The sequence below is a fragment of the Elephas maximus genome, chromosome 13 (assembly GCF_024166365.1).
Source record: "Elephas maximus indicus isolate mEleMax1 chromosome 13, mEleMax1 primary haplotype, whole genome shotgun sequence".
In the NCBI taxonomy this organism is placed as follows: Eukaryota; Metazoa; Chordata; class Mammalia; order Proboscidea; family Elephantidae; genus Elephas; species Elephas maximus.
In genome coordinates this window covers 45,692,710-45,719,627 of record NC_064831.1, presented here as the reverse complement: position 1 = coordinate 45,719,627, position 26,918 = coordinate 45,692,710, and the positions used below count along the sequence as shown (strand labels likewise).

The window sequence follows — 26,918 nt, the reverse complement described above, 5'->3', positions numbered from 1 at the left end:
AGATTGAAAACCATGATTTAATTCTCTGAATGAGAACACAGTGCCTTCTTCTTTTGGGGTGCTTTATATCCTCCTTCTGTAAGATGTCCCCTTTTCCTTATTTTATAAAAATAAATATGATCCAGTTTTTTTTACATACATCTTTCTCAGAGATGAACAGGTCAAGTAGATAAAATATAAGTAAGGATATATCGTATTGAAGAACACAACTAACTAGCTTGAACTAGTATGTATGTAATTCTGTGTCCAAAAAAAAAAGCATACAGATCTTTTTCACACAGCCATGGAACATTTTTAAAACCTTCCTTGTCTTGGGGGGAACCTCACTACCATCAAGAAGAGAAGCCGGGAGTGGAGCGCATCCGTTGGAGCTGTGGTCGCTGCTGAGAACCTCCTAGGACCCTGGAGACAGAGAGAGCTGTAATACTGGAAATGGCAGCAGCTTGGGACTGGCAAATGGCTGTAGTGGGTGGAGCCAAAGAGCTTGAATGCCTTTGAGCAGAAGGCTTACTGGCAGAGTGGGGTGCCTCCAGGCACTTGTTGGCAAAGCTAAAGGGCTGTGACACATGCCCGAGCTGGGCAGAGGCCGAAAGAGGCCCAGCAGCAGAGGCTACCTGTGGGTACCACTGAGGAGTGGAGATCTGCCTTTGCTGGAAGCTGCCCTGAATGATGAACTGTATCCTGTCTCCTGAATTGCAACCTGTTACTTCCACAATAAACCTGATAACTGTATGTGTGTAGGGGAGTGGGGGGTGGGGGGGGGGGTGAGGGGGTGGGGGGAGACAAAAAACATGTCTTCCCTAGTTTCCTAAAATTTAGTATTATACAGACCACATTCACTGACCACACTACAATAAAATTGGAAATCAACGACAACAATGAAGCCAAATATGGTCCAATTTATAAACCGGCTGGGTGGCTGCACGGGCATTGTTGTTCCTCAGGTCTTTTGCATAAGTAAACACAAGGTACACCTCATTATATAAATAGCTGCTGATAGAAATGCAAACAGTGGGCTCTAGGACTGCCTTCTGGACAGGTGGAGCAAGGAAAGACTTCTTGAGAAGTAATAAGAAGCATATCTGATTAGACTTTTTTCCTTAGGTGAGTTTTTCTTTTCTTTTTTTCCTTTCCTTTTGATTCAGCAATTAAAGAATCTGGTATTTAGGGAAGGAGCCCTGGCAGCGCAGTGGCTAAAGCACTTGGCTGCTAACCTAAAAGTTGGTGATTTGAACCTACCAGCTGCTCCGCAGGGGAAAGATGTGGCAGTCTGCTTCTGTAAAGATTACAGCCTTGGAAGCTCTATGGGGCAGTTCTACTCTGTCCTATAGGGTCACTATGAGTCGGAATTGACTCACGGCAGTGGGTGGTAGTGGTATTTAGGGAGCAGTGAAACATGTCAATATCTTAATAGGGAGGGTAAACCTGATGGGGACCCAGAGACTTCGAGCCGGCTGTCTACAGCTTACTTTCACCTCATGGAAGAGGCTAACACTTGCAGTATAATTGTTTCAGTGGTGTTAAAACACTGTGAAGTGGCTTGATTTTCTGGGCCCGCTTCACTGTTTTTTAAAATAAATACGTTGATGCGCAGTGGAACTATTTACAGATACTAATTTTACACTGTGACAAATTTGTATCAGTATGCCGCCTTTTTGTTAATATTCTGGGAAAACCAAAGCTGGCACAGTATGGCCAAGCACTTGGATTTCTGAAATGGCTCCATTCCCAGAGGTAGCTAGGGGAAACTCTTTTCTTACTGGAGAAATAGAAGTCCCTGAAGACACAGTCGCACATGGACATGCTGAGGGTGAAATACCTCATTAACACAGCAGCTCTCCGTGTTACGAGGGAAGCATGTCTTCACTGACTGGCATTTTCCACGTAAGGTCTGTGTTTGCACACACAAATTGAGGTTTGGGAAGAGTACCTGGAGATGAGGGACAAATAAGCCAGAAGAGAAAAAAGTGAAGGAAGGCTGTGGCACAGGGGTATTGGTCAGAAGTGGGGCTGTTAGAACCCAACATGGGAATGTCATAGGGTGGATGTTTGTGGAAAAGAAAACCAGCCGTGAAGAGATGGAAGTCTTATGTGTGTTAGTAAGCCACCATGTACCTCAAAAGCATATTTCTGAAAGCAAAGAACAGCTCTGCTTTGATGTGGTTAGTGGAGGGTGAGTGGGTGGGGTGGGCAGGGAAAGGGAGAAGTGAAGCCATATTTGGTGAATCTTGTAGCCTAGATGAGCTGATGGTCCAGCTTAGCCTTAGGAGTAGGGTGTATGGGATGGGAGCAGTCACAGCATGTCTTTTCACAGGAAAGTTAAATTATGGTCTTTGCCCTTTGTTTAAGAAACAGGGACGTTATTACAGTACATTATAAATATCAGTTTTATAGGACAACAGTGAAAATAACATCCAGTGTATAAATGGTTGGGTCTGGAAAGCTAGAGTGTTGTTACATACTCTGGACACATTTCCTCTGTGGTGGCGAATAAATACCGATCACTCGTAGACTCAATTAGAAAAGGCAATGATAAATGAGTTCCCCGCTCCCCCATTCCTGCCAACTCAGGGATATTTGTCTCATTGATTTTATCATCCTCTGCAGGTCTTGCTTCTTCTAATTCATATTTTTTTTTCCACCCTAGATTTTTCTTAGAATGAAAGAACTTCATTGCCCCGTCACAAAGTGGTTTGCTTCTTGAGATGGTGTGTTTCCCCTGAAAGATGAACACTTTTCCTAGTTCACAGCACTTGGAGAAAAAAAAAAATTGAGGCAGGTGAGATGCAAAAGGGAGTTAACTGTGTTGGTCAAACACGGCTCATGGCTTTGAGGGTTAGACTTGGCAGAATCCCTGGCTCCATTTCTAGGTCAAGAATGGAAAGACATTCGGAGTTTTGCAACTTTACTCTTCTCAATTTCAAGTCCTTTGAGCGCTATTCAATTAGTAATCTGTCACCGCTCACTGCCACAGCAGCCTGTCATTCGTAGTGTTTTTGCTTTTGAGTCTCAACTCCAGGAGTTTGGTGGCATCTGATGGCCAACATCTTTTCCTTTTCACCTCTTCACAGTTTGTCACTAGTAGAATTCCCTCTGCCAGCCAGCTGGATTTCCAGACATCCCACCTTCCAGGCAGCTTAAGCTACTCTTCCATTTTCATTTTCAGAAAATATTTTCTCTCCTTGAGAGTTTTACAGAGTTTTGCTGTCATTTTTAAGGTACAGTGGAAAAAGCATCAGGCTTAAAGCTGTAAGACCAGTGTTCAAGTCTTAATATGTTGTAAGAATAGCTATGACTTACTGATCTCTGTCAAGCACCTTGCTAATCACTTTGCGCAGGTAGGAGGTATTGTCCTGTTATTTGAACTTAGGAGACCCTGACTCCAAAGCCTTTGTTTCATTGTCTTCCACGTGCTCACAGAAGCAACCACTGAGTAGCAGAGTTAAAGATGTTGCATTTCTATTACATGTTTGGTGGCTGCCCAGCTTCACGGTGTCATTAGGAAGTATGCTTAGCCATGGGCTGGGTGTTCTATTGCAATGCCATGTGGTTGTGTGCGTTATGGGGCTACTTTCCTGTTATTTGAGATATTACTCAGCAAATCAAACAGCCACTCCTGTCTTCCACTGTATTGCCTATATTGTACAAATGACATTCTGTGGGGTACCTTTTTTCTTATTACTTTACATCTATAAAACATGAGGTACTTATCACAAATTATAAGGCCCTGTGTTTCAGCAAGTTTTCTTACCATACGTTCCTATGAACACTGATATTCTGATTTTAAAAAAGGCTTAGCCAACAAATAATGTATTTTGAGTAAACGAGTCAATGGTCCAGTTCTCTAAAAAAAAAAAAAATCTGAGTCACTGATAACCAAAGAAATTGGCTTTCCAAAACATTTCTCCCTTCAGGAATTGTTCCAATTCCCCTTTCCTTCCAAACATACACTTGCTTATATTTTTATTTGCTTACTGGATTACGCTGATCATGCTTTGATAGTAATATTTAAGAAATAGTAGGCGGATTTCTGGATTAACCCTACTTAATCTTGGTCTTTCTCTTTAATACTCATAAAAGGATTTTGTAATATTTGGAGGAGACTGTCATATATGAGGAAACCCTGGCGGCATAGTGGTTAAGTGCTATGGCTGCTAACCAAAGGGTTGGCAGCTCGAATCTGCCAGGCACTCCTTGGAAACTCTATGGGGCAGTTCTACTCTGTCCTATAGGGTTGCTATGAGTCGGAATCGACTCGATGGCAGTGGAGTTGGTTTTTTTTTTTTTGGTTCTTATATATGAGTATATGTTTGGTTGTCTTGGCAGCATTTAAAAATGTATACTTAATTCAACAATGTTTGCACATAATTTTATTTTTTTTTCTCTGAAGAACTTGCTGCATTGGGATATTACCATCTGCTAGAAGTTAGTCTTTTCGTTTTGCTTGAATGAGGAAAACAGAATATTCTTGTGTCATGACTACGTTTATAAACATTAAGCCACAGAGTACGCACCTAGAACCTACCAGTTTCCAGCCATGAAAACCTCCTGTCACTGTTAAGGATGGATTTTTGACATTTGTACAGAACACTATATTAGGAATGTGTTTGTAAGTCATAGGTTACACATGAATATATAATACAATTACAACCTAATATTCTGAATTTGGATAACAATCAGACATCTTTCAATCAGGAAGCAAGAAAGAGCTAGATTTCAATTTCCATCCATTTTTCAACGCTGTTAGATTTTTACTTCTCTCAGCCTGAAGCTTGGTGGCGAGTGGTGAAGAGCTTGGCTGCTAACAAAAAAGTTGGCAGTTTAAATCCATCGACTGCTCCTATGGAAGTCCTATGGATCGCTATCAGAACTGACTTGTTGGCAATGGGTTTGGTTTTGGGGTTCTCAGCCTGAGATCTTTGAGTAAATAGGACAAGATTTTTGTTTGTAATTTCATCTGCTTCACTCCTGACATGCTCAGTAGGGTAGCAATATATGTACTGTCAGAAATTGAGAAAAGGAAGCTTATAGGCACAGAGGGCATCCTTCTCTTTAGGAAATGGCAGTCCTCCTTTTGGCAGTAACGTGCCTTACTTTGTAGTGAAAGTAGATGTGTTTTACCTCAGGTACAGGGATTGTAATGGTCTGAGAGAAGTGTGTCCAGGGCTCCTCTGCGGAAACACAAGCTGCTGCTGCTCCTATCTTGGTTCCCTATAAAATGCCTCTTCCACCCTGCTCAGCTCTGTGTGACTTCCCTTCCCCTTTTCTACTGTTTCCACTAGGTGTGTGCCCAGAATGCCAGGTATGGCCCATTTTTATGGTAGTACCATAAAAATAAAAAAACAAAGAAAAGCCTACTATATTTTAATCTTGAACATAAAAACCCTGATACACCTATATCTATGATGGTCATTGGTATGTGAACATTTTTCTTCAAATTAATCCCTGGATAAGGGGACATGAAATTGTATGAAAGCACATGTGGAATATAGTTCTCAAAGATGCTGATGTTTCCTGCTGTTATCTGAAAAGCAGAAGTTATATTCACATGGTCCTGTTTCTACAAGGAAGCGGTTTGGGGGCAGGGAGAAGTAAAGTCCATAAGCTATATGGGCACACTGAGCTAGTTTATTAGCCATTTTAAAAAGCGCAAAATATTTTCAGGTTAAAAAAAAATTCTTATACCTCATGTTTCTCTTTAGAATTTTCTTTATTCTTAATTAAAAAAAATATTTTATTTTTTATCTTTTCTCATTTTGCATCTTCCAATATATACCACACCTGTGATTTGTGCATATATCTGTAGGAAACAAGCAACAGAGGGTTATCCATTTGGATGCCATGTGTTCTGTTTATGAGAGAAGCATAAATGCTCATAGGACAGACTTCTTTGAGAACCTAAGTTAGCCAGGTACCGTCACCAGGAGAATTTAGGGTGAAAACGTCAGGACTAAGATGGGAAAGGAGGAAGGAAGTGCATTTCCCACATTGGTCATAGCTGTGATGGCTCACCGTTGTACCCTGGCACCTAGAACATCACAGGCCTACAGTAAGTGTTCATTGAATGAAGGAATGAGTGGGAGAGCCAGAAGGGCATTTACAGAGAACTTGAAGCAGTACCAGAGAAAATAATCTTGATTTGAAAGGAAATTACTAATGAACTGAGCAAGTCTAGAGGGAAATGAAATGAGGGAAATGAAAAATTTCATGATTTTTCTGCCTTTTTCCCCACCTGGAACTATAGGAAAGAAAGACAGAAAGAAAAAGGATTTATAGGAGATCGTACAAGTGTCAAGAAGATTTATTTTTTTCCTAGGCTTTGCTATGACCAAAAAGAGACAGACCGGTTGCAAATGTATGGCTTCTCTCTTAGGGGAACCCATCAGAAGGAGGGGCTCCTAGGAAGAGGGACTGGAAGGGCAAAAGTTCAGGTCCCTCACTCCGGTACTTCAAGGAGCCCACACCTTAGTCATGAAGGAATTTATCACCCAAGCTACTGGCTCCACAGAACATTTGTGCTTCTTGAATCAAAGGCGCTGTAATGAGCATCCCTGACTCTGAAGGAAGAGAGACAGACAGAGAAAAAGAAAGTTGGCGTGTTAGTGAAGCTGACAGGACTGGAATTCAGGAGGCTTGGGACCTAGCTCTGCTAGCTGATTGCAGTTTACCTTCTCTGGGCCTCAGTTTCCTCTTCTGGAAATTAGAGAGTTAACCGATGAACACTCTTTCAACTCGGAAATTGCCAAAAATCACACAGATAAAACTCATTGTTAGATTGGAAGGCAAAGGTATCTTTTTCAACAGGTATGGATCTCATAAGTGATCGCACCTAAACTGTATTTCTTTATATGATTTTTCTAAAGACTCAGGTACTGGCTGCATTAAGAACAAGTTATAAAAATTACATGACCTTCTAATAAAGAACTGATGAGGCTATTAATAATAATATTGCTAATAACCAAACCAAACCCTTTGCTGTTGAGTCAATTCTGACTCATAGCAACCCTACAGGACAGAGTAGAACTGCCCCACAGGGTTTCCAAGGAGCGCCTGGTGGAATTGAACTGCCGTAGGTCTTAACCACTATGTCACTGGGGTTTCCAGTGTTGCTAACAGTAAGTTTCAGTTACTAAACACTTATAATGACCAAGCGGAAACCCTAGTGGCGTAGTAGTTAAGTGCTACTGTTGTTAACCAAAGGGTCCGCAGTTTGAATCTGCCAGGCACTCCTTGGAAACTCTGTGGGGGCAATTCTACTCTGTCCTATAGGGTCACTATGAGTCAGAATCGACTTGACGGCACTGGGTGGGTGGGTAATGACCAAGCAATGTCCTAAAAGCTTTTTGTGAATTACCTCCCTTAATCCTGAAAACACCCAATGAGGTTAGTGATGCCGTTATCTGCATTTTTCAGTTAAAAGTTTGGGGGCTTAGTTTAAGGAACTTGCATCAGGTCTCACAAAGTAGAAGAGCTGGAACTTGAACCCAAGCCTACTTGCCATCATGTTAAGAAAGCATCACTCTCTATGGTGTGAGTCTTGTACCTACATTAACTTCCTTCTAAGGATGTTGTGCCTAGGGTTGCTATGAGTTGGAACCGACTCGACAGCACCTAACAACAACGACAACAGACAAGGATGAAGAAGAGATCAAATGAAATCATGCATGTCTGGTACAATTTGTGGCACGTAGTTACTGCTCAGTTAAGACTCCCTCTCCCCTTTCTTTCACTCTCTATTCCAGATGAAGGTGAAATGGGTGGAGAGGAAGTTTTGGCTTTTTTAACAAGGTAGATTTTGGCCTATCTGTAGTAGTTTTTTATGTAGTAGTTTTAGAATGATTCTGCCTAATGATAGGGGATCCTGAGATTGAAGCCTATGACTGATTTTAATTTGGGCTATGGTGTGTGTGTAAGGGAGGAGGAAAAGGAAAAGGAGGGAGGGAGAAAGAAGGAAGGAGGAGAGGAAGAGAAGGGAGGAGGAGGGAGGAGAGGAAGAGAAGGGAGGAGGGAGGAGAGGAAGAGAATTGGAAATAGATCTTCAAGTCTGCTGTTAACTAAAACCACTGTCTTCTGTTTTATTCCCTGGAATTTTTACATAAATTATTTTAATTATTAAAAAAACCTCCTAATAAGCTAAGCCTCAAGTGGCTTGGGGGAATCTAATTAAAAACAATTAAAATACCTTTTATTTTTTTAAACAAGGAAAATGATTGACTTTCCCCCACCAGGCAATTATCACCTCAAAGTGCATGTTGAGGAAGTGGGCGTTCCTTGCTTTCTATTGTTAATCTCCTGAGAGTAAGGGTGGAGAGCACTTTGAAAAAATATTTGTGTAAGGAGGAGAGACAGAAGTAAGCTGAAAAAGAGTTTTTTGTGGGTCTCTGATTGGGGACATTCTTGACTTTCTAGAATGTATTTCCCTGAGAGATTTAGACACTACTTCCTCAAGAAGGTACAGAGTTTAAAGATGTGATCTTAGGTTCAAGTAGTCTTAGTAGATCCTTATTTTTTATTTTATTATTTTTCAGTTTTAGGGCCCAGTGTTCTTCCTTACAGTTCTAGCAAGGAAAGGAACATTACCTGCTTGCTGTCCCTTGGGAGCTAGACTGCTAGATAATGATGCTGAAAGCAGCTAACACTAAACCAAAAACCAGTTGTTTTCCAACTCATGGTGTCGGAGTAGAATTGTGCTCCATAAGGTTTTTAATCAATCGACTTGATGGCAGTGGGTTTTTTGGGTAAGGTTTTTAATGACTGATTTTTCAGTAGATTGTTAGGCCTTTCTTCTGTAGTGCTTCTGGGTGGACTCAAACCTCCAACCTCTAAGAATTTTTTTTTATTGTGTCCTAGATGGATGTTTACAGCTCGAGTTAATTTATCATTCAAAAATTCATAAACAGATTGTTTTGTGGCATTGATTGCAATCCCCACAATGTGACAGCATGCTCCGCCTTTCCACACTGGGTTCCCTGTGTCCATCTGTCCAGCTCCTGTCCCCTCCTGCCTTCTCATCCTGCCTCTGGACAGGAACTGCCCATTTAGTCTTATATATCTGATTGAACTAAGAATCATGTTCCTCATGTATGTTGTTTCTTGTTTTATAGGCCTGTCTAATTTTTGTTCAAAAAATGGGCTTGGGGAATGGTTTCTGTTCTGGGTTAGCAGAGTGTCAGGGGGCCATAGTTATGGGGGCTCTTCCAGTCTCTGTCAGACCAGTAAATCTGGTCTTTTTACATGGATTTGAATTCTGTCCTACATTTTTCTCCTGCTCTGTCCAGGACTGTCTGTTGTGATCCCTGTCAGGATGATCATTGGTGGTACTGGGCACCATCTAGTTCTTCAGGTCTCAGGTTGGTGGGGTCTCTGGTTCATGTGGTCCTTTAGTCATTTGGGCTAGTATTTTCCTTGTGTCTTTAGTTTTCCGACGGCACTGGGTGGGTTAGTTTTCCTCATTCTCCCTTACTCCGGTTGGGATGGGACCAATAGATTTATCTTAGGTGGCCACTCTCAGGCATTTGAGACCCCAGATGGTACTTAACAAAGTGCGATGTAGAACATTTTCTTTATGAACTATGTTAGACAAATTGACCTAGATGTCCCCTGAGACTATGGTCCCCAGACCTCAGCCACTTGATCTCTCAAAGTGTTTGGATATGTCTAGGAAACTTCTATGCTTTTGTTTTGGTCCAGATGTGCTGACTTCCCCCATGTTGTGTGTTGTCCGCCAACATTTTTGGATTTTTAAGGAGCATAATTGCAAGATGCCATGGGTTGTAAGGAGCCTGGGTGACATAGTGGTTAAGAGCTTGGCTGCTAACCAAAAGGTTGCCAGTTCAAATCCATCAGCCACTCCTTGGAAACCCTATGGGGCAGTTCTATTCTGTTCTATAGGGTCGCTATGAGTTGGAACTGACTCGACGGCACCTAACAACAATGGATTGTTAGACACTGTGAATTGTAAGACACACTCCAATTTTGAAGAAATTAAAATTAAAAAATGCATATTAGAATTAATAAAATAGAGCATTATTCCCATTTTACAGATGAGCCACCCAAGGCAAAAGAAGTTAAATACGTTTTCCAAAGTTTCATGGCTGGATTCACATCCAGGTGGTTTGGTTCCAGAGTCCGTGTTCTTACCTCCACTCTTTTCGGTCTTCCAAGAGCATGTTGGAATTGCGCCCAGCATGCAAATGGACTGGCCAAGACCCAGTTAATCACCGCCCCATTGTGGCATCTGTGACCCAGCAGCACTGAGATCTTTCAGAAGGGGCACCATGTGTGGTGTATACAGCTTGCTTCCAGGGCTGAGAGGAGGATCGCTGCACCAATGTGTGTAAAGTGCTGGGCATGTGGGTGTCTGACCCAGGCTTCTGACCCATTTCTAGCAAGAGCAATGCAGTCAGGAAGCACTGATAAACTGGCTTCCCAAGCAGCAATAGGCTGAAGAACTTACAGGAAATGATGTTGTTTGGGTTTCCCAGATGTCAAGTTCTGGCACGGTGTGTTCTGTTTCCCTTCCTGCTCTAAAATGCTAGCTTATAAATAATTTATTAGAGTTCTATACTTGTTGTTGTTGTTAGCTGCTGTTGAGTTGGTTCCAACTCATAGTGACCCTATGTACCACAGAAAGAAACACTGCCCGGTCCTGCGCCATGCTCACAATTGTTATTATGTTGGAGCCCATTGTTGCAGTCACTGTGTCAGTCCATCTCATTGAAGGCCTTGCTCTTTTTCATTGACCCTCTACTTTACCAAGGATGATGTCCTTCTCCAGGGACTGATCCCTCCTGACAACATGTCCAAAGTATGTAAGACACAGTCTCGCCATCCGTGCCTCTAAGGAGCATTCTGATTGTACTTCATCCAAGAAAGATTTGTTTGTTCTTTTGGCAGTCCGTGGTATGTTCAATATTCTTCGCCAACACCATGATCAAAGGCAACAATTCTTCTTCGGTCTTCCTTATTCATTGTCCAGCTTTTGCATGCATATGAGGCGACTGAAAACACCATGGCTTGGGTCAGGTACACCTTAGTCTTCAAGGTGATTGCTTTGCTTTTCAACACTTTAAAGAGGTCCTTTGCAGCACATTTACCCAATGCAATGCGTCTTTTGATTTCTTGACTGCTACTTCCATGGGTGTTGATTGTGGATCCAAGTAAAATGAAATCCTTGACAGCTTCAAACTTTTCTCTGTTAATCATGATGTTGCTTACTGGTCCAGTTGTGAGGATGTTTGTTTTCTTTACGTTGAGGTGTAATCCATACTGAAGGCTGTGGTCTTTGATCTTCATTAGTAAGTGCTTCAAGTCCTCTTCACTTTCAGCAAGCAAGATCATGTCATGTGCATAATGCAAGATGTTAATGAGTCTTCCTCCAATCCTGATCTCACATTCTTCTTCATGTAGTCCAGCTTCTCGGATTATTTGCTCAGCATACAGATTGAATAGCACACCTTTCCTGACTTTAAACCAACCAGTATCCCCTTATTCTGTCTGAACAACTGCCTCTTGATCTATGTAAAGGTTCCTCATGAGCATAATTAAGTGTTCTGGAATTCCCATTCTTCGCAATGTTATCCATAATTTGTTATGACCCACACAGTTGAATGCCTTTCCATAGTCAATAAAACACGGGTAAACATCATCTGGTATTCTTGGCTTTCAGCCAGGATATATCTGACATCAGCAATGATATCCCTGGTTCCATGTCCTCTTCTGAATCCGGCCTGAATTTCTGGCAGTTCCCTGTCGATATACTGCTGCAGCTGGTTTTGAATGATCTTCAGCAAAATTTTGCCTGTGTGTGATATTAATGATGTTGTTCGATTATTTCCGCTTTCGGTCAGATCACCTTTCTTGGGAATAGGCATAAATGTGAATCTCTTCTAGTCAGTTGGCCAGATAACTGTCTTCCAGATTTCTTGGCATAGATGACTGAGCACTTTTAGTGCTGCACCCATTTGCTGAAACATCTCAATTGGTATTCTGTCAATTCCTGGAGACTTGTTTTTCACCAGTGCCTTCAGTGCAGCTTGGACTTCTTCCTTCAGTACCATAGGTTCCTGATCATGTGATACTTCTTGAAATGGTTGAACATCGACTAGTTCTTTTTGGTCGTGTATTCCTTCCATCTTATTTTGATGCTTCCTGCATCATTTAATATTTTCCCTATAGAATCCCTCACTATTGCAACGTGAGGCTTGAATTTTTTCTTTAGTTCTTTCAGCTTGAGAAATGCCAAGTGTATTCTTCCCTTTTGATTTTCCAAATCCAGTTCTTTGTATGTGTCATTATAATACTTTGCCTTTTGAAGCCACCCTTTGAAATCTTCTGTTCAGCTCTTTTACTTGTCATTTCTTCCATTTGCTTTTGCTGTTCAATGTTCAAGAGCAAGTTTCAGAGTCTCTTCTGATATCCATTTTGGTCTTTTCTTTCTTTCCTGTCTTTTTAATGACCTCAGAGTTCTGTACTAGGGGAGTGGAACATTTTCTTTCTGGAGAACAGGCCCCAGAAATGCCACTCAGGACTTCAGTAACAATAAAAGAAAACTATTTGTTAAAATATGAAGATGGCTCTCCTGAACCCCCCCATCAGCTGAGGCCTTACGTTAGGTAAGCTGTGTTGGTGTTGAGTAGTGGTGAGATGACCACGTATGGACTGCTGGGTGGCCTTGGTGCTAAAGTGCTATGGGCTGGATTCATTGTCTGCTGGAAGATGGAATGAGTCTGTCAACTCCAGGCTTTGACTAACTGGACTTCAGGCTCAGATGAGTCTGCCACCATCATGAGTGACCCTGCCCAAACTCTTATCTCCCTGATGTCACACTGAAGACCTGCCTGCTTCCTGAATCCTGTGTTTCCTTGCAGCTTTTTTACTCATTAGAATTCTGGTCCTTGGTAACCCAGGACAGCCTGGTCATTGTGACCAGTTTAGAACAAACTGTATACAACCTAGGAAAACACTTATGGTGAGCACTCAACTGCCAGCCCAGTGAGGCATCTCAGAAGAAAGGTCGGTAATCTGCTTCCTTGAAAACTCTATGGAAGTTCTACTCTGCACACATGGGGTTGCCATGAGTTGGAATCAACTTGATGACAACTAACAACAAAAACTACACGACCTTCAAATTTGCTATTTTCCCCAATTGTTGTTTATTGTTGGATCATAGATTACATTTGCTTCCATCTCCCTAAGATCAAATAGGAGGCAAGTTCTCAACCAAGGAAGGCTGTGTCACTCACCATACCTCTCCCATTTTTTTAAAATCCTTTTTTCCTTGCCTGTGCTCCTTTCTCCCAACCTATTTTCTATACTGTAACCCATGCAAACTATTCAAGTGTAGAAATAAAGTGTACTGTGATATAGTTTATTTATAAACTAAAAACTAAACTTTTGGGGTCAGACTGTCTATAGTTGAGGTAATAGATAAGTAAAATTTAAAGTTTGTTGTTTTAGAGCACCAAACAGTTGCTTTAGGTGCTTTTGATCATCATTTTACATTTCTGGTCTTAAACTGCTTTGAACATCTGAAATCAGGTTGATACAGTCAGTTCAGACTTGTTTGCACCAGTTTATGCCGGTTTAAACCAGTAAAAACCACTTAATGGATGACTTGAAGCAAGTGTGATCTAGTCAGAAGTGGATTTAATTAGTCAGCACCAGTTTGATTCGGTAAAATGTACTCTGAGCCAGTCAAAACTTACATGAGCCATTCAGAGACTGCTTGTCCAGGTGAGAACTTATTTAAGCTAACTAAAACCAGTCTGAAGCAATTTGGGCTATTAAACTCAGACTCAAATAATTTTGGTCAGATACTACAGGTTTAAGCTGCTCAAAGTAGTTTTAGATTGTCAGAAACAGTTTTATTGGTGGAACCTCGTCCCCCTGGTTAGATCCACTCTCAATCAGTATGATCCAGTCAGATTCTATTCAACATGTATGTGCTGGTTAGAATGGATTGGAGTGTTCTATGCTGATCAAACCTGTCTTTAAGCTGGGTAGGACTCTTTTGAACTAGGCATATCTGTTTTAAATGGATTGGAGGTGATTTACACCAGCCAGAAAAGATCAGTTAGCTTCAACGTTGTCTTTGTTGACTCAGCAACTACTCTGAGCCAGCCAGAAATTTTCTGTGCTAGAAAGATATGTTTTGAGCTAACCAGAGCTAATTTCAGAAATTGTTCGAGGTCTTTGGAACCAGCCTGATTTGTTTAGAGCTGGAAGAATGAAATGAGGTCACATCTACGGAGTACCTGCTAGATGCCAAGCATTGTGCTGGGCCCTTACAGCAGTGTCTCATTCAGTCCTCAGAACAATGGCGTGAGGTAGTGTGTGCTGCTCTCTTTTTAGAGGATGGAAACCTGGAATTCTTAGGCTCTGAGATGTCTAAGCAGCTGGTGTAGGAAAGACTTGGAATTCAAACTCAGCTCTGTCTTGACTTCAGAGGTGGTGTGTTTTCAACTAGGCTACCTTGTACCATGTCATGCCACTGGTCACTTTTAAGTCCAGTATGCATTTGTAAAAAGTTGAGTAACAGACACAAAGCTTGGGTAGATTAAAGGACGTTGGACTTGCAGTTAGGAAACTTGGGCTCTAGACTGTGCAAAACAGCTAACCTCTCTGGGGTCTGTTTCTTCCTTTAGAAAGCTGAAGAGAGAGAACGAAGGATCTGAGCATTTATTTTAAGGCCAAGAGAGCAGATATCTTAAAGGTGTACTCTGGAAGTGCAAATGATGGTTAGTATTGGTGGTGGTATCCACACCTTCAGTTTGTGGTATTTGGTTTGTTAACACTTCCTTTATGAGGGCTTAGTTTGGGAACAAGCTATTATGAATCACTACCAACGTGAAGAGAAAGTACAACTGAAGAGGTCATTTGTAAACCTATGTGTATAATTCTCCCACGAAAACTAACCACGTTGAATTGTTAGTACAAACAAGGAGTAGGTTCATCTAAACCTTTGGATTTTACTCAGATAGGGTTGCTATGAGTCAGAATTGACTCGATGCCAGTGGGTTTTTTTTTTTCTTTTTGGGTTTAGCGCATTGTCGAATATTGATGCCATTACTGACATCATTTTTCCCGTACCTTAAATCATATAAAAACATAGTTATAGAAATGACGAACCTTTTTCAAATTAAAAGTAAAGAAGGTGAAGGTAGTCACAGTGCCTTCTTGCATCATATTCATTGCAGGATTGTTTTCTGCTTCCTCATTCGACGTGAGGGAACCCCCAAATGACTATTATCTGAACCTACTTTCCAATTCTCTTTTATTTCTAAATAACTTGGGGCCAAGTGATATGTTACGTTCTATATACTAGAACGTTTGTTTATACCCAGGCAGTTATCTCCTAGAGCGGAGTTCTATTATACCCAGTTAACACTGGCCACTTGTACTGAGAATATAGAAACTATACCATGGAAAAGTCATCATCTGTAAAGTGTCGTTCTTTATAGTGTGCAAATAGAATTAGGAATGTTTGTAGAGGCTCTGCCCTTGTGGCCTGACCAGCCATATCTGAATGCAACTCTCTGACCTGCCCTATGGCATTCTGAAAGAAGTACACTGCAGCAGCTCCTAGGGCTCAGCATTCAGGATTTGGGGGCATAAGGTGAGTCATTGAGTTGAGGATGAGTAGGGAAGGCAGCCTTGAAAATCCATAAATGTCCTTGCCTAGGCTTTTACTAAAAACAACCAGAATGCTCCTTAGAAGCAAAGATGGCGAGACTACATCCCACATACTTTGGACATGTTATCAGGAGGGACCAGCCCCTGAAGAAGGACATCATACTTGGTAAGGCAGAGGGTCAGTGAAAAAGTGGAAGACCCTCAATAAGATGGATTGACACTCTGCAGCAGTGGGCTTAAGCATAACAACGATTGTGAGGTTGGCGCAGGACCGGGCAGTGTTTTATTCTGTCGTACATAGGGTCACTATGAGTTGGAACCAACTTGGCACCTAACAACAAGAAGCTTTTATTGCTTTTTATAAATCTGTAGAAATAATCCTATAGGAAACATTAAGTGTTACAGGGGGGTTTCTGGACATGAGGCTGGTTAAATGGGGACAGTGGGAGGGGAGTCAGCAGATTCTAGTGTCGAGCATTTGGTGTGTGTGGACGAGTGGGTATTTGTGTGGACAGGTAGGTAAAGGTGTCTGTGATAATGGAATAGCTAGTTGTTTTCCTGATTTTCGGAGGGGGGGGGTGATAAAAAGAAGTAAGCCTTCCCTGGAGACAGATTACATTCCCAGTTGTATTAATATTTTAAGTTTTACTTTATTTAAAGAATAAAAATAAACCATGAAAAGTGTCAACTGCAAAGCTCCAAAAAATAACCATGGTTAGGTATCACTGGTAAAACAAGTTTTTCTTCTCCAAAATGGGCTTTTGGTTTAGTCAGTGTTAAAGAGATGAGCTGTCAGCATTTCTCGTTAGGCGACCAAGGCAGTCCGGAGCAAATGAGTCGTGGGACTGTGGTTTCTGCACATCGACTGGCCAGCTCTGGAATGCAGTTCCCAGAGAAGCAGTGATAATATACTCCAGGAAAGTCTGATTTAATACATAACACATTAACAATAATACATAAGGGAGCTGCATGCCAAATTCTATTTGTGCATTTGGCATTGTCTGTGAAAGAGTTATAAAAACATGTGAAAATAAATAGGATAAATAGAATTGCCTAGATGTCCAAGTAAAAAGAGGAGAGTCAGGGGTTCCACATTAGGACACTTTGAAGAAGGAGGAATTGGAGCTACTTGTACTTTAAGAATTATTGTTATTTTTCCACATATTTGCCTTCCTTCTTCTTTTTATTAGTTTTTGTTCTGTATTGTCTGCAAATAATACTTAGTGACCATTACCTTCTTGTTGATTATCACTCTCACTCGAAATTTTTGTCTTAACGGTATTATAGTGTTAAATTAAAAATAAAATGAATTATTTACTATTTCAGCACCGTCTCATCTAGCAGATTAGCAGGTCATCTGGGGCATGAACAACATCTAATCCTCTCTTCACAGAACACCTAGGCACACAGGTGTTGCACAGACAGCCTGTTGAATTGAATATTAAGGTGCCACTTTATTCATGGAGGACTGTAATATTTTTTAATGCATTTTTAATAACTATGCATTGGTTTGTATTTTGCAGGTGAACCACTGAGTTCTTCATTATGTCTGATGGAGACTATGATTACCTCATCAAGTTTTTAGCTTTGGGGGACTCTGGAGTGGGGAAGACCAGTGTCCTTTACCAGTACACAGATGGTAAATTTAACTCCAAGTTTATCACAACAGTGGGCATTGATTTCAGGGAAAAAAGAGTGGTAAGTTCGATATCCTTCTATATAAAAGTGTAATACCTGAGTAAACATTTGCCGTTTTAGTTTACTTTGTAGGAATTGGGAGGACAAAGGTTAGAATCTAAAATTAAATGGTATATGTGAAAGTGTATTATGCTGAATCTGAGCCATGTGATTGAAAAGCTTGTGCTGAAGAATATCTTCAGAAACTGTATATCTAACAAGAATCTAAAAACAAATATATATATAAAACTTTGACAACTTAACGACCAAAAGACAAATAACCCAATCATAGAATGGGCAAAGGACTTGAATAGACATTTCACCAGAGAGGACATTCACATGGCCACCAAACACATGGTAAGATGCTCAGTGTCATTAGCCATCAGAGATGAAAATCAAAACCACAATGAGATACAATTTCATTCCCACTAGGATGGCCTAAGATTAAAAAACAAACAAACAAACAAAAAAACCCAGGAAATAACAAATGTTGGTGAGGATGTGGGGAAACTGGGAACCTTATGCGTTGTTGGTGGGAATGCAAAGTGGTACAGCTGTTGTGGAAAACAGTGTGACGGTTCCTCAAAAAACTAAAAATAGAACTGCCATATGATCTAGCAGTTCCCTCCTAGGTATACACCCAAAAGACTTGAAAGCAAAGTCTTGTACACCGATGTTCATTGCAGCACTATTCACAATAGTCAAAAGGTGGAAACAACCTAAATGCCCACCAACAGATGAATGGATAAATAAAATGTGGTACATACATACAGTGGAATACTACTGAGCCTATAGGAGAAATGAAGTCTTGATACCTGCTACAGTATGGATGGAGCTGGAAGACATTATGCTGAGTGAAATAAGCCAATCACAAAAGTACCAATGTTGTATGACCTCATTTATATAAAAATACAAGAAAACACAAATCTTTATAGAACGAAGTTTCTTTGTGGTTACCAGGGCCTGAAGGGAAGGAGAAAAAGGGGATTAACAGTGATGGAAAAATCACATTGATTAAGGGTATGGTTGCACAGCCAATAATGTAATTTCTGTCAATAAGTTGTACATTTGTAAAAGCTGAATAGGCAAAAGTTGTATGGTATATATATCTATATATATCTATATATATATATATCTATATATATATATAGATATTCATCAATTCTTCCTTTTGCTTTAGCTGCTCGATGTTCGAGAGCAAGTTTTAGAGTCTCCTCTGACATCCATCTTGATCTTTTCTTTCTTTCCTGCCTTTTCAATGACCTCTTGCTTTCTTCATGTATGATGTCCTTGATGTCGTTCCACAACTTGTCCAGTCTTTGGTCACCAGTGTTCAATGAGTCAAATCTATTCTTGAGATGGTCTCTAAATTCGGGTGGGATATACTCAGGGTCATATTTTGGCTTTTATGGACTTGCTCTGATTTTCTTCAGTTTCAGCTTGAACTTGCATATGAGCAATTGATGGTCTGTTCCACAGTCAGCCCCTGGTCTTATTCTGACTGATGATATTGAGCTTTTCCATCGTGTCTTTCCACAGATGTAGTCAATTTGATTTCTGTGTATTCCATCTGGTGAGGTCCATGTGTATAGTTGCCGTTTATGTTGGTGAAGGAAGGTGTTTGCAATGAAGAAGTCGTTGGTCTTGCAAAATTCTATCATTTGATCTCTGGCATTGTTTCTATCACCAAGGCTGTATTTTCCAACTACTCGTCCTTCTTCTTTGTTTCCAACTTTCTCATTCAAATCGCCAGTAATTATCAATGCATCTTGATTTCATGTTCGATCAATTTCAGACTGCAGCTGCTGATAAAAATCTTCTATTTCTTCATCTTCGGCCCTAGTGTTTGGTGTGTATATTTGAATAATAGTCGTATTAACTGGTCTTCCTTGTAGGCGTATGGATATTATCCTGTCACTGACAGTGTTGTACTTCAGGATAGATCTTGAAATGTTCTTTTTGATGATGAATGCAACACCATTCCTCTTCAAGTTGTCATTCCCAGCATAGTAGACTATAGGATTGTCCGATTCAAAATGGCCAATACCAGTCCATTTCAGCTCACTAATGCCTAGGATATTGATGTTTATGTGTTCCATTTCATTTTTGATGATCTCCAATTTTCCTAGATTCATACTTCGTACATTCCAGGTTCCTATTATTAATGGATGTTTGCAGCTGTTTCTTCTCATTTTAGTCGTTATTTGGATCCACAATCAACAGCCATGGAAGCAGCAGTGAAGAAATCAAAAGATGTATTGCATTGGGTAAATTTGCTGCAAAGGACCTCTTTAAAGTGTTGAAGAGCAAAGATGTCACCTTGAAGACTACAGTGCGCTTGACCCAAGCCATGGTATTTTTAATCACATCATATGCATGTGAAAGCTGGACAGTGAATAAGGAAGACTGAAGAATTGATGCCTTTGAATTGTAGTGCTTGCGAACAATATTGAATATACCATGGACTGCCAAAAGAACAAACAAACCTTTCTTGGAAGAAGTACAATCAGAATGCTCCTTAGAAGCAAGGATGGCGAGACTGCATCTTACATACTTTGGACATGTTGTCAGGAGGGCTCAGTCCCTGGAGAAGGACATCATGCTTGGCAAAGTACAAGTTCAGCAGAAAAGAGGAAGACCCTCAAGGAGGTGGATTGACACAGTGGCTGCAACAATGAGCTCAAGCATAACAAAGATTGTAAGGATGGCTCAGGACTGGGCAGTGTTTCGTTCTGTTGTGCATAGGGTTGGTATGAGCCGGAACCGACTCGATGGCACTTAACAACAACAACAAATATATATATATATATACACCAAAGCAAACCCAGTGCCATCGAGTCAATTCCAACTCATAGCGACCCTATAGGACAGAGTAGAACTGCCCCATAGAGTTTCCAAGGAGCGCCTGGCAGATTCAAAGTGCCGACCCTTTGGTTAGTAGCTGTGGCACTTAACCACTGTACCACCAGGGTTTATATATATATTTACAGCAATGACCGAAAAAAAAAAAAAAAGCTACTGAGGCTACTTATGCACAACCAAAGACCTCATGAGATTTGGTTCCTTGGTTTGGAGGTTTAGGGTCATGGTTTCATGGGACATCCCAGTTAATTGTCCTAATAACAGTTTAATACTTCTGCTCTACCTCCTAGTTTGATGTGTAGTGCCTAGTGTCTTAAAAGCTTGTAAGTGGCCATCCAAAGCACAATAATTGCTCTCTATTTGCCTGGAGCATCAGAGGAAGAAGGAGGGTCAGAAATAGGAGGAGGATATGGAATGTGTAGCTAATTGTCTCCAAGAACAACTGCCTCCTTTGCTATGAGACCAGAACTGGATGGTGCCAGGCTACCATTACTGAACATTTTGATCAAAGATTCCATAGAAGAACCTTGATTAAAAGGGGGAAAATGCAGAATAGAGTTTTAAATTCTCTTCAACTCTAGACTTTCTGGAGGGCAGATGAACCCCTGAAACTATTGCACTGAGATCATTTTTAAACCTTAAACCAAAAATATTCCCTGAGGTCATCTCAAAAACTGACCAGTAGTTTAGCTTACTGGTAAAGAATGTCTGCCTTGAGCATTATGCTCTTTTAAGAACTATCTGTATGGGATCAAACTGACAACAGCAACTCAAAGGTTAGATAGGAACCTTAGGGGGTAGTGAATTCATGTTAATGAGCGAAGAGTAACTCAGAAAAGGAGGGTGAGAATGGTTACACAACTCAAAGAATGTAATCAGTGTCACTAATTTGTATATGTAGAAACCGTTGAGTTGCTGTATGTTTTGCCGTGTGTATTCTCAACAAGAAAATAAAATTTAGAAAAAATTTTAGATGGGTCTAACTTGAAATAAATTAATTAAAAAAAAAAGAAATCAAGATGTATTGCACTGGGCAAATCTGCTGCAAAAGACCTCTTTAAAGCGTTAAAAAGTAAAGATTCATCTTGAGGACTAAGGTGTGCCTGACCCAAGCCATTGTATTTTCAATTGCCTCATACGCATGTGAAAGCTGGACAATGAATAAGGAAGATAGGGGAAGAATTGATGCATTTGAATTATGGTGTTGGGGAAGAGTATTGAATATCTCATGGACTGCCAAAAGAACAAACAAATTTGTCTTGGAAGAAGTACAACCAGAATGCTCCCTGGAAATGAGGATGGTGAGTCTTCATCGCACATGCTTTGGACATGTTATCAGGAGGGATCAGTCCCTGGAGAAGGACACCATGCTTGGTAAAGTAAAGGGTCAGGTAAAAGGAAGATTCTCAACAAGAGTTAATTGACACAGTGGCTGCAACAGTGAGCTCAAACGTAACCACAATTGTGAGGATGGCGCAGGACCAGGCAGTGTCTTGTTCTGTTGTACATAGGGTCGCTATGAGTTAGAACCGACTGGGCCGCACCCAACAACAACACCACCCCTCCCCCCGCCACCCGAAACGTTCATCCAGAGGCCAGATAACCTGGTGTGAGAAATTAAGCCCCTAATGGGGCCTTGAATTCATGATTTTCAGTAATTGCTGCATAGCCTGTTGTCCTGGAGGATTTATCTTAAGAATAAATAAAGACAAGCTTAAAAAAAAAAAAAATTTTTTTTTTAAGTTTGTCATTAAAAAAAAAAAAAGGCTGTTTTGAAGGGGCGCAATATCAAGCAGACGAAGTAAAAGTAAAGAATTCTGTGTAATTTTCACTTAGCAGTCTTTTAACACATATCTTCATTTCTGAGTTCCACAAAGTTATGTGTCTAAGTTTGTTATCAAGCCTGTCAGCCACCCTGCCCCTCCCATACCCATATTCCACAGGCTATCTCTTCCTCTGTTGATATCTTACCATTTTTGATGATTTCCTCTTAATTAAAACCTCAGCAATCCCATGTGGAACAGTAAGTGGCAGAACGCATCACTGCTGCCAGGAGGTGAGGTTGGAGCAGGACTGGAGAATGCCAAGAGTAGATGTCATCTGAGAAGGACCCCGAGGGAACAAGGGGAGAGTCTGCAGAATGATGACAAGAGAGGCTTTATTATCTTGTTAAAGAACCTCAAAACAGGACAGGGAGGAAGCAGGAGGTCACCATGCCACAGTTGTAGAGAAGGGAAGATGGCCTTCTCCAAGTACTAAATTTTTTGCTCAAAAATCTACTGTTACCGTGAAGCAGGTCATCGGTGCTCAGGACATTAATGACAAAGGCTCACCAATGGAGTGCCTTCTGCCAAGGAAAGATACAGGGTCTCCAGCTTCCAGGACAGGAGAACTCATCCTACCTCCCTACCCCACTAGGCCTTTTCTTCCACTAGCAGAGGGTTGTGAGAAACTCAGATGTGCTGAGTAAGAATAGGGCCTTTGTGAAGCTTTCAGTATTGACATGTAATTGGTAGAACCAACATACATGTAATTATTTTTGTTAATTTTGTTGATTCTCATCTTATAGCCTTGTTTAAAAAAAAAATAGTTTTATTAAGACATAAGTCATACAATATAAAATTTACCTGTTAAAGTATGCAATTCTGTGGCCTTCCGTATATACAGTTGTGTACCCATCACCACCATCTAATTTTAGAACATATTATCACCCCAGAAAGAAACCCCCTACCTGTTAGCAGTAACTCCTCATGACCCCCTCCCCTGAGCCCCCGGCAACGAGCAATCTCTATTGTTGTGCCTATTAAGCACATTTCATATAAATTGAATCATACAATACGTGGCCTTTTGTGTCTGGCTTCTTTCACTTACAGGTGTTCAAAGTTCATCTGTTTTGTAGCTTGTTTCAGAGCTTCATTCCTTTTCAGGGCTGAATAACATTCCATTGTATGGATGTATCACGTTTTGTTTATCCATTCATCAGTTGATGGGCATTTGGATTATTTCCACATTTTGCCTATTATGAATAATGCTTCTGTTAACACTCATATACAGTTTTTTGTGATGACATATATTTTCAGTTCTCTTCGGTGCATACCCAGGAGAATAATTGCTGGGTCGTGTAATGACTCTATGCTAAACTTTTGAGGAACTTCCAAGCTTTTCCAAAAATGTACCATTCTGGATTTCCACCAGCAATGTATGATGAGGGTTCCAACTTCTCTACATTCTCACCAACACTTGTTATTGTCCATCTTTTTGATTATAGCCATCCTAGTAGGTGTGAAGTGGTACCTCGTTGTAGGTTTGATTTGCATTTGCTTAATGATTAGCGTTGATGAGAAACATCTTGTCATAGGCTTATTGGCCACTTGTGTATCTTCTTTAGAGAAATGTCTCTTTAGATCTTTCGCTTATTTTTTAGTTGGGTTATTTGTCTTTTTTGTTGTTAATTTGTAAAAGTTCTTTTATACTTTCTGTATAAGAGTTCTTATTCGATATATGGGTTGAGGATAGTTTTAGCTCTTAACATTTAGGTTTATGATCCATTTTTAGTTAACTTTTGTATATGATGAGAGTAACTTCATCTTTTGCATCTGGGTACCTATTTGACCCAGCACTACTTGTTGAAAAGACTATTCTTTCCCATTGTTTTGTCTTGCGATTCTTACTGAAAATCATTTGACCATAAATGTCAGAATTTATTTCTGAACTTGCAATTCTGTTTCATTCATCTGTATGTCTGTCCCTTTGCCTGTACCATTGTTGTTGTTGTTACTATAGCTTTGTAGTAAGTTTTGAAATTGAGAAGCTGAGTCCTCCACATTTGTTCTCCTTTTTGAAGATTGTTTTGGCTATTCTGGGTCCCTTGAAATTGCATATGAATTGTAGTATCAGTTTGTTAGTGTCTACAAAGAAGGCAACTGGGTTCCTGATAGAGATTACACCGAGGCAATAGATTAATTTGGGGAGTATTGCTCTTTTAACAATAATGAATCTTCCTGTCCATAAACATAGGGTGTTTTTCCATTTATTTAGATCTTCTTTATTTTCAACAGTGTTTTGTAGTTTTCAGAGTATAAGTTTTATACTTCTTTTGTTAAATTTATTCTTAAGTATTTTAATATTTTTGATGCTGTTATAAGTGAAATTGTTTTCTTAATTTTATTTTCTAATTTTCATTGCTAGTGTACAGAAATGCAGCTTATTTTGTAGACTGACCTTGCATACTGCAACCTTGCTGGAGTTGTTTATTAGTTCTAATAGTTTGTGTATGTGTGCGTGGATTACTTAGAGTTTTCTATTTGAAAGCTAGTGTCATCTGTGAATAGAAATAGTTATACTTCTTCTTTTCCAATTTGAATGCTTTTTATTTCTTGCTAATTTCCATAGTGAGAACCTCCAGTACAATATAAGATGTGGGTTTTTTGTAGATGTCAGGTTGTATACCTAGTATTCTTTGTATTTCTAATTTCTTGAGTGTTTTTATCATGAAATGTGTTAGATTTTGTCAGATGCTTTTTCTGCATCTATTGACATGACCATGTGGTTTTAATTCTTTATTCTGTGGATACCCTCAGACCCAGATAGAGTGTATTGTATTGATTAATTTTGTATGTTAAACGAACTTTGCCATTCCTGCTATAAATTCCACTTGGTCATGGTGTATAATCCTTTCTGTATTCTGTTTGCTAGTTTTTGTTAAGGATTTTTGGGTCTTTAAAATTTTTTTTTTTTTTATTCAGAAGGAATATTGGTCTGTAGTTTTTTGTTTTTTAAAATTTTTCTTATAATATCTTTGGCTTGGTATCAAGGTAATACTAGCCTCATAGAATGAGTTGGGAAGTATTTCTCCCTTTTCTTTATTTTGGAAGGGTTTGTGAAGAATTGGTGTTAACTCTTTGTTTATGAAGACATTTGGGCCTGGGCTGTATGTGTATGTGGGGCCTGTGTTCAGTGCTCCAAGAGGCAGTTTATAACTCTGCCTTAGCCTTCACTTCCTGTTTGAGAATAACCTCAAGGTCAATGAGCAGTAAAAGATGAGGGCCTTCTCAGGCCTTTCCTGGGCCATGTGTACAGCCATGCACATATGCTTGGCTGTCTAGATTCTCAGGAATATTTTGGAGCGTTTCAAATCCTCCTATAAGAATCTCATTTTCCACTTTTTGTTTCTTAAGCTTTTTTTGGTAAGCCTTTTGTTAGCCCCAACAGTTATTACTTCCTCAGGTAGCCCTGGTGTTAAGTAATTACTGCTGACTGGTTTCAACAAATACCCTAGGGATAGGGTTGTTTTCATAGTGAACCCTGAGTCAGGTCAAATAAAGACAAGCCTTTTATTGTCTTTATTTCAATGGAGCTTTTCAGGGAACTTTTAGACAGGTCAATGGTGATGGTTCTCAGAGATAGGACTTTTGGGGAGCGCCAAGCCCATTCTGTCTCCACTGCCTACAGTGACTGTTAGTCTAATTGTTCTCACAGCTACAATCACTGTGAGTCTGTTGGTTTTAGGGCTACTATGGAGCTAGGGAGAGAGGGATAGCCATGTTGTAGTTGTTGTTAGTTGCTGTGGAGTCGATTATGACTCATGGCAACCCCATGTGTTACAGAGTAGAGCTGCTCCATGGAGTGTTCTTGTCTGTAATCTTAACAGAAGGGGATCACCAGCCCTTCTGTGGTACCTCTGGGTGGCTTCAAACTGCCAACCTTTAGTAAGTGCTCCTCGGAATGTTGCAAAGCCTTTGTTAATTTCCAGAGTTCTGGAAAAAACTGATTTTGACATTTTTGCCAGTGTTTTCATTGATCTATGTAGGAGTAGGTTTTTGGAGGTCCTTACCCTGCCAGTCTAGAAGTAATTCCCATAACATTGTTTTAAGAGTGCTTTTTAAAGATGGAATGGGAAAAGCCACAGAAAGGTAGTATTTCCTGAAACTAGTGACCTGAGGAAACTTTGAGGAAACGTGAACTAACAGTTATTTGGAATAAAATACAAATAAGGTTGTATTTGAGACGGAATTCTCTTTAGAAGTTTAAAGTCTCAGGGGAGTTGCAGTAACATGGGAGACAAGTCCGCCTGTCTCAGATGCTCTTCTTTTTTACCTCTCACTTTGCTCTTGCAGGTGTACAGAGCCAATGGGCCGGATGGAGCTGTTGGCAGAGGTCAGAGAATTCACCTGCAGCTGTGGGACACGGCAGGGCAGGAGAGGTGAGAGCTTCACCTGTGCGCTTACTGGAGGAAAGGGGAAAACAGCTGCACTCTTCACACAGTGACCTGAGCAGGAAGAAGCCAGCCCATTAGTTGATTCGTACCTGAATAAATTATGCTGCCAAATTAACAGGAAATTTATCAGACTGAGATGATAATGGTGCCTTTATTTCATTCAAGATCAAAGGAAAAATGAATCCTTTTCAAAATGGACCTTCTTGTTTGTGGATCTTTCTCTTTTTTTGTAACTTGGACACTTGTCTCTATTTTCTCCACTTTACTATTTACTCAGCCACAAAGAAAAAGCTGCAAATTTCTATGCAATGTTTCTTCCTGATTATTGAAACCTAGTGGAAAATCTAGTAGAAATAAGTTTATGTGGTTAGAGGTTTGATTGACTCAAATAAAACACATGAAATCATGATATAAAATTGCAGTTAGTTAGCTAAAGCTTATGTTTTCTTTCACAGCTTTCTTTAAAAATATTGAAAGCTTTTTATTGTGGAAAACTTGAAACACATATAATAGTAGAAAGAACAGTATA

The 26,918-nt window shown here is 40.2% G+C and overlaps 1 protein-coding gene across 2 annotated transcripts in view; it reads left to right on the top strand.

The window, feature by feature from the left end:
• Positions 1–26,918, top strand: part of RAB27A (RAB27A, member RAS oncogene family) — a 91,574-nt gene that overhangs the window by 48,928 nt on the left and 15,728 nt on the right. For both annotated transcript variants that reach the window (XM_049852632.1, XM_049852631.1), the window contains exons 2-3: positions 17,157–17,331; positions 26,289–26,374. In XM_049852632.1, the coding sequence (XP_049708589.1) occupies positions 17,179–17,331; positions 26,289–26,374 (239 nt within the window). In that variant the 5' untranslated portion in view covers positions 17,157–17,178. The remainder of the gene's footprint in view (positions 1–17,156; positions 17,332–26,288; positions 26,375–26,918) is intronic.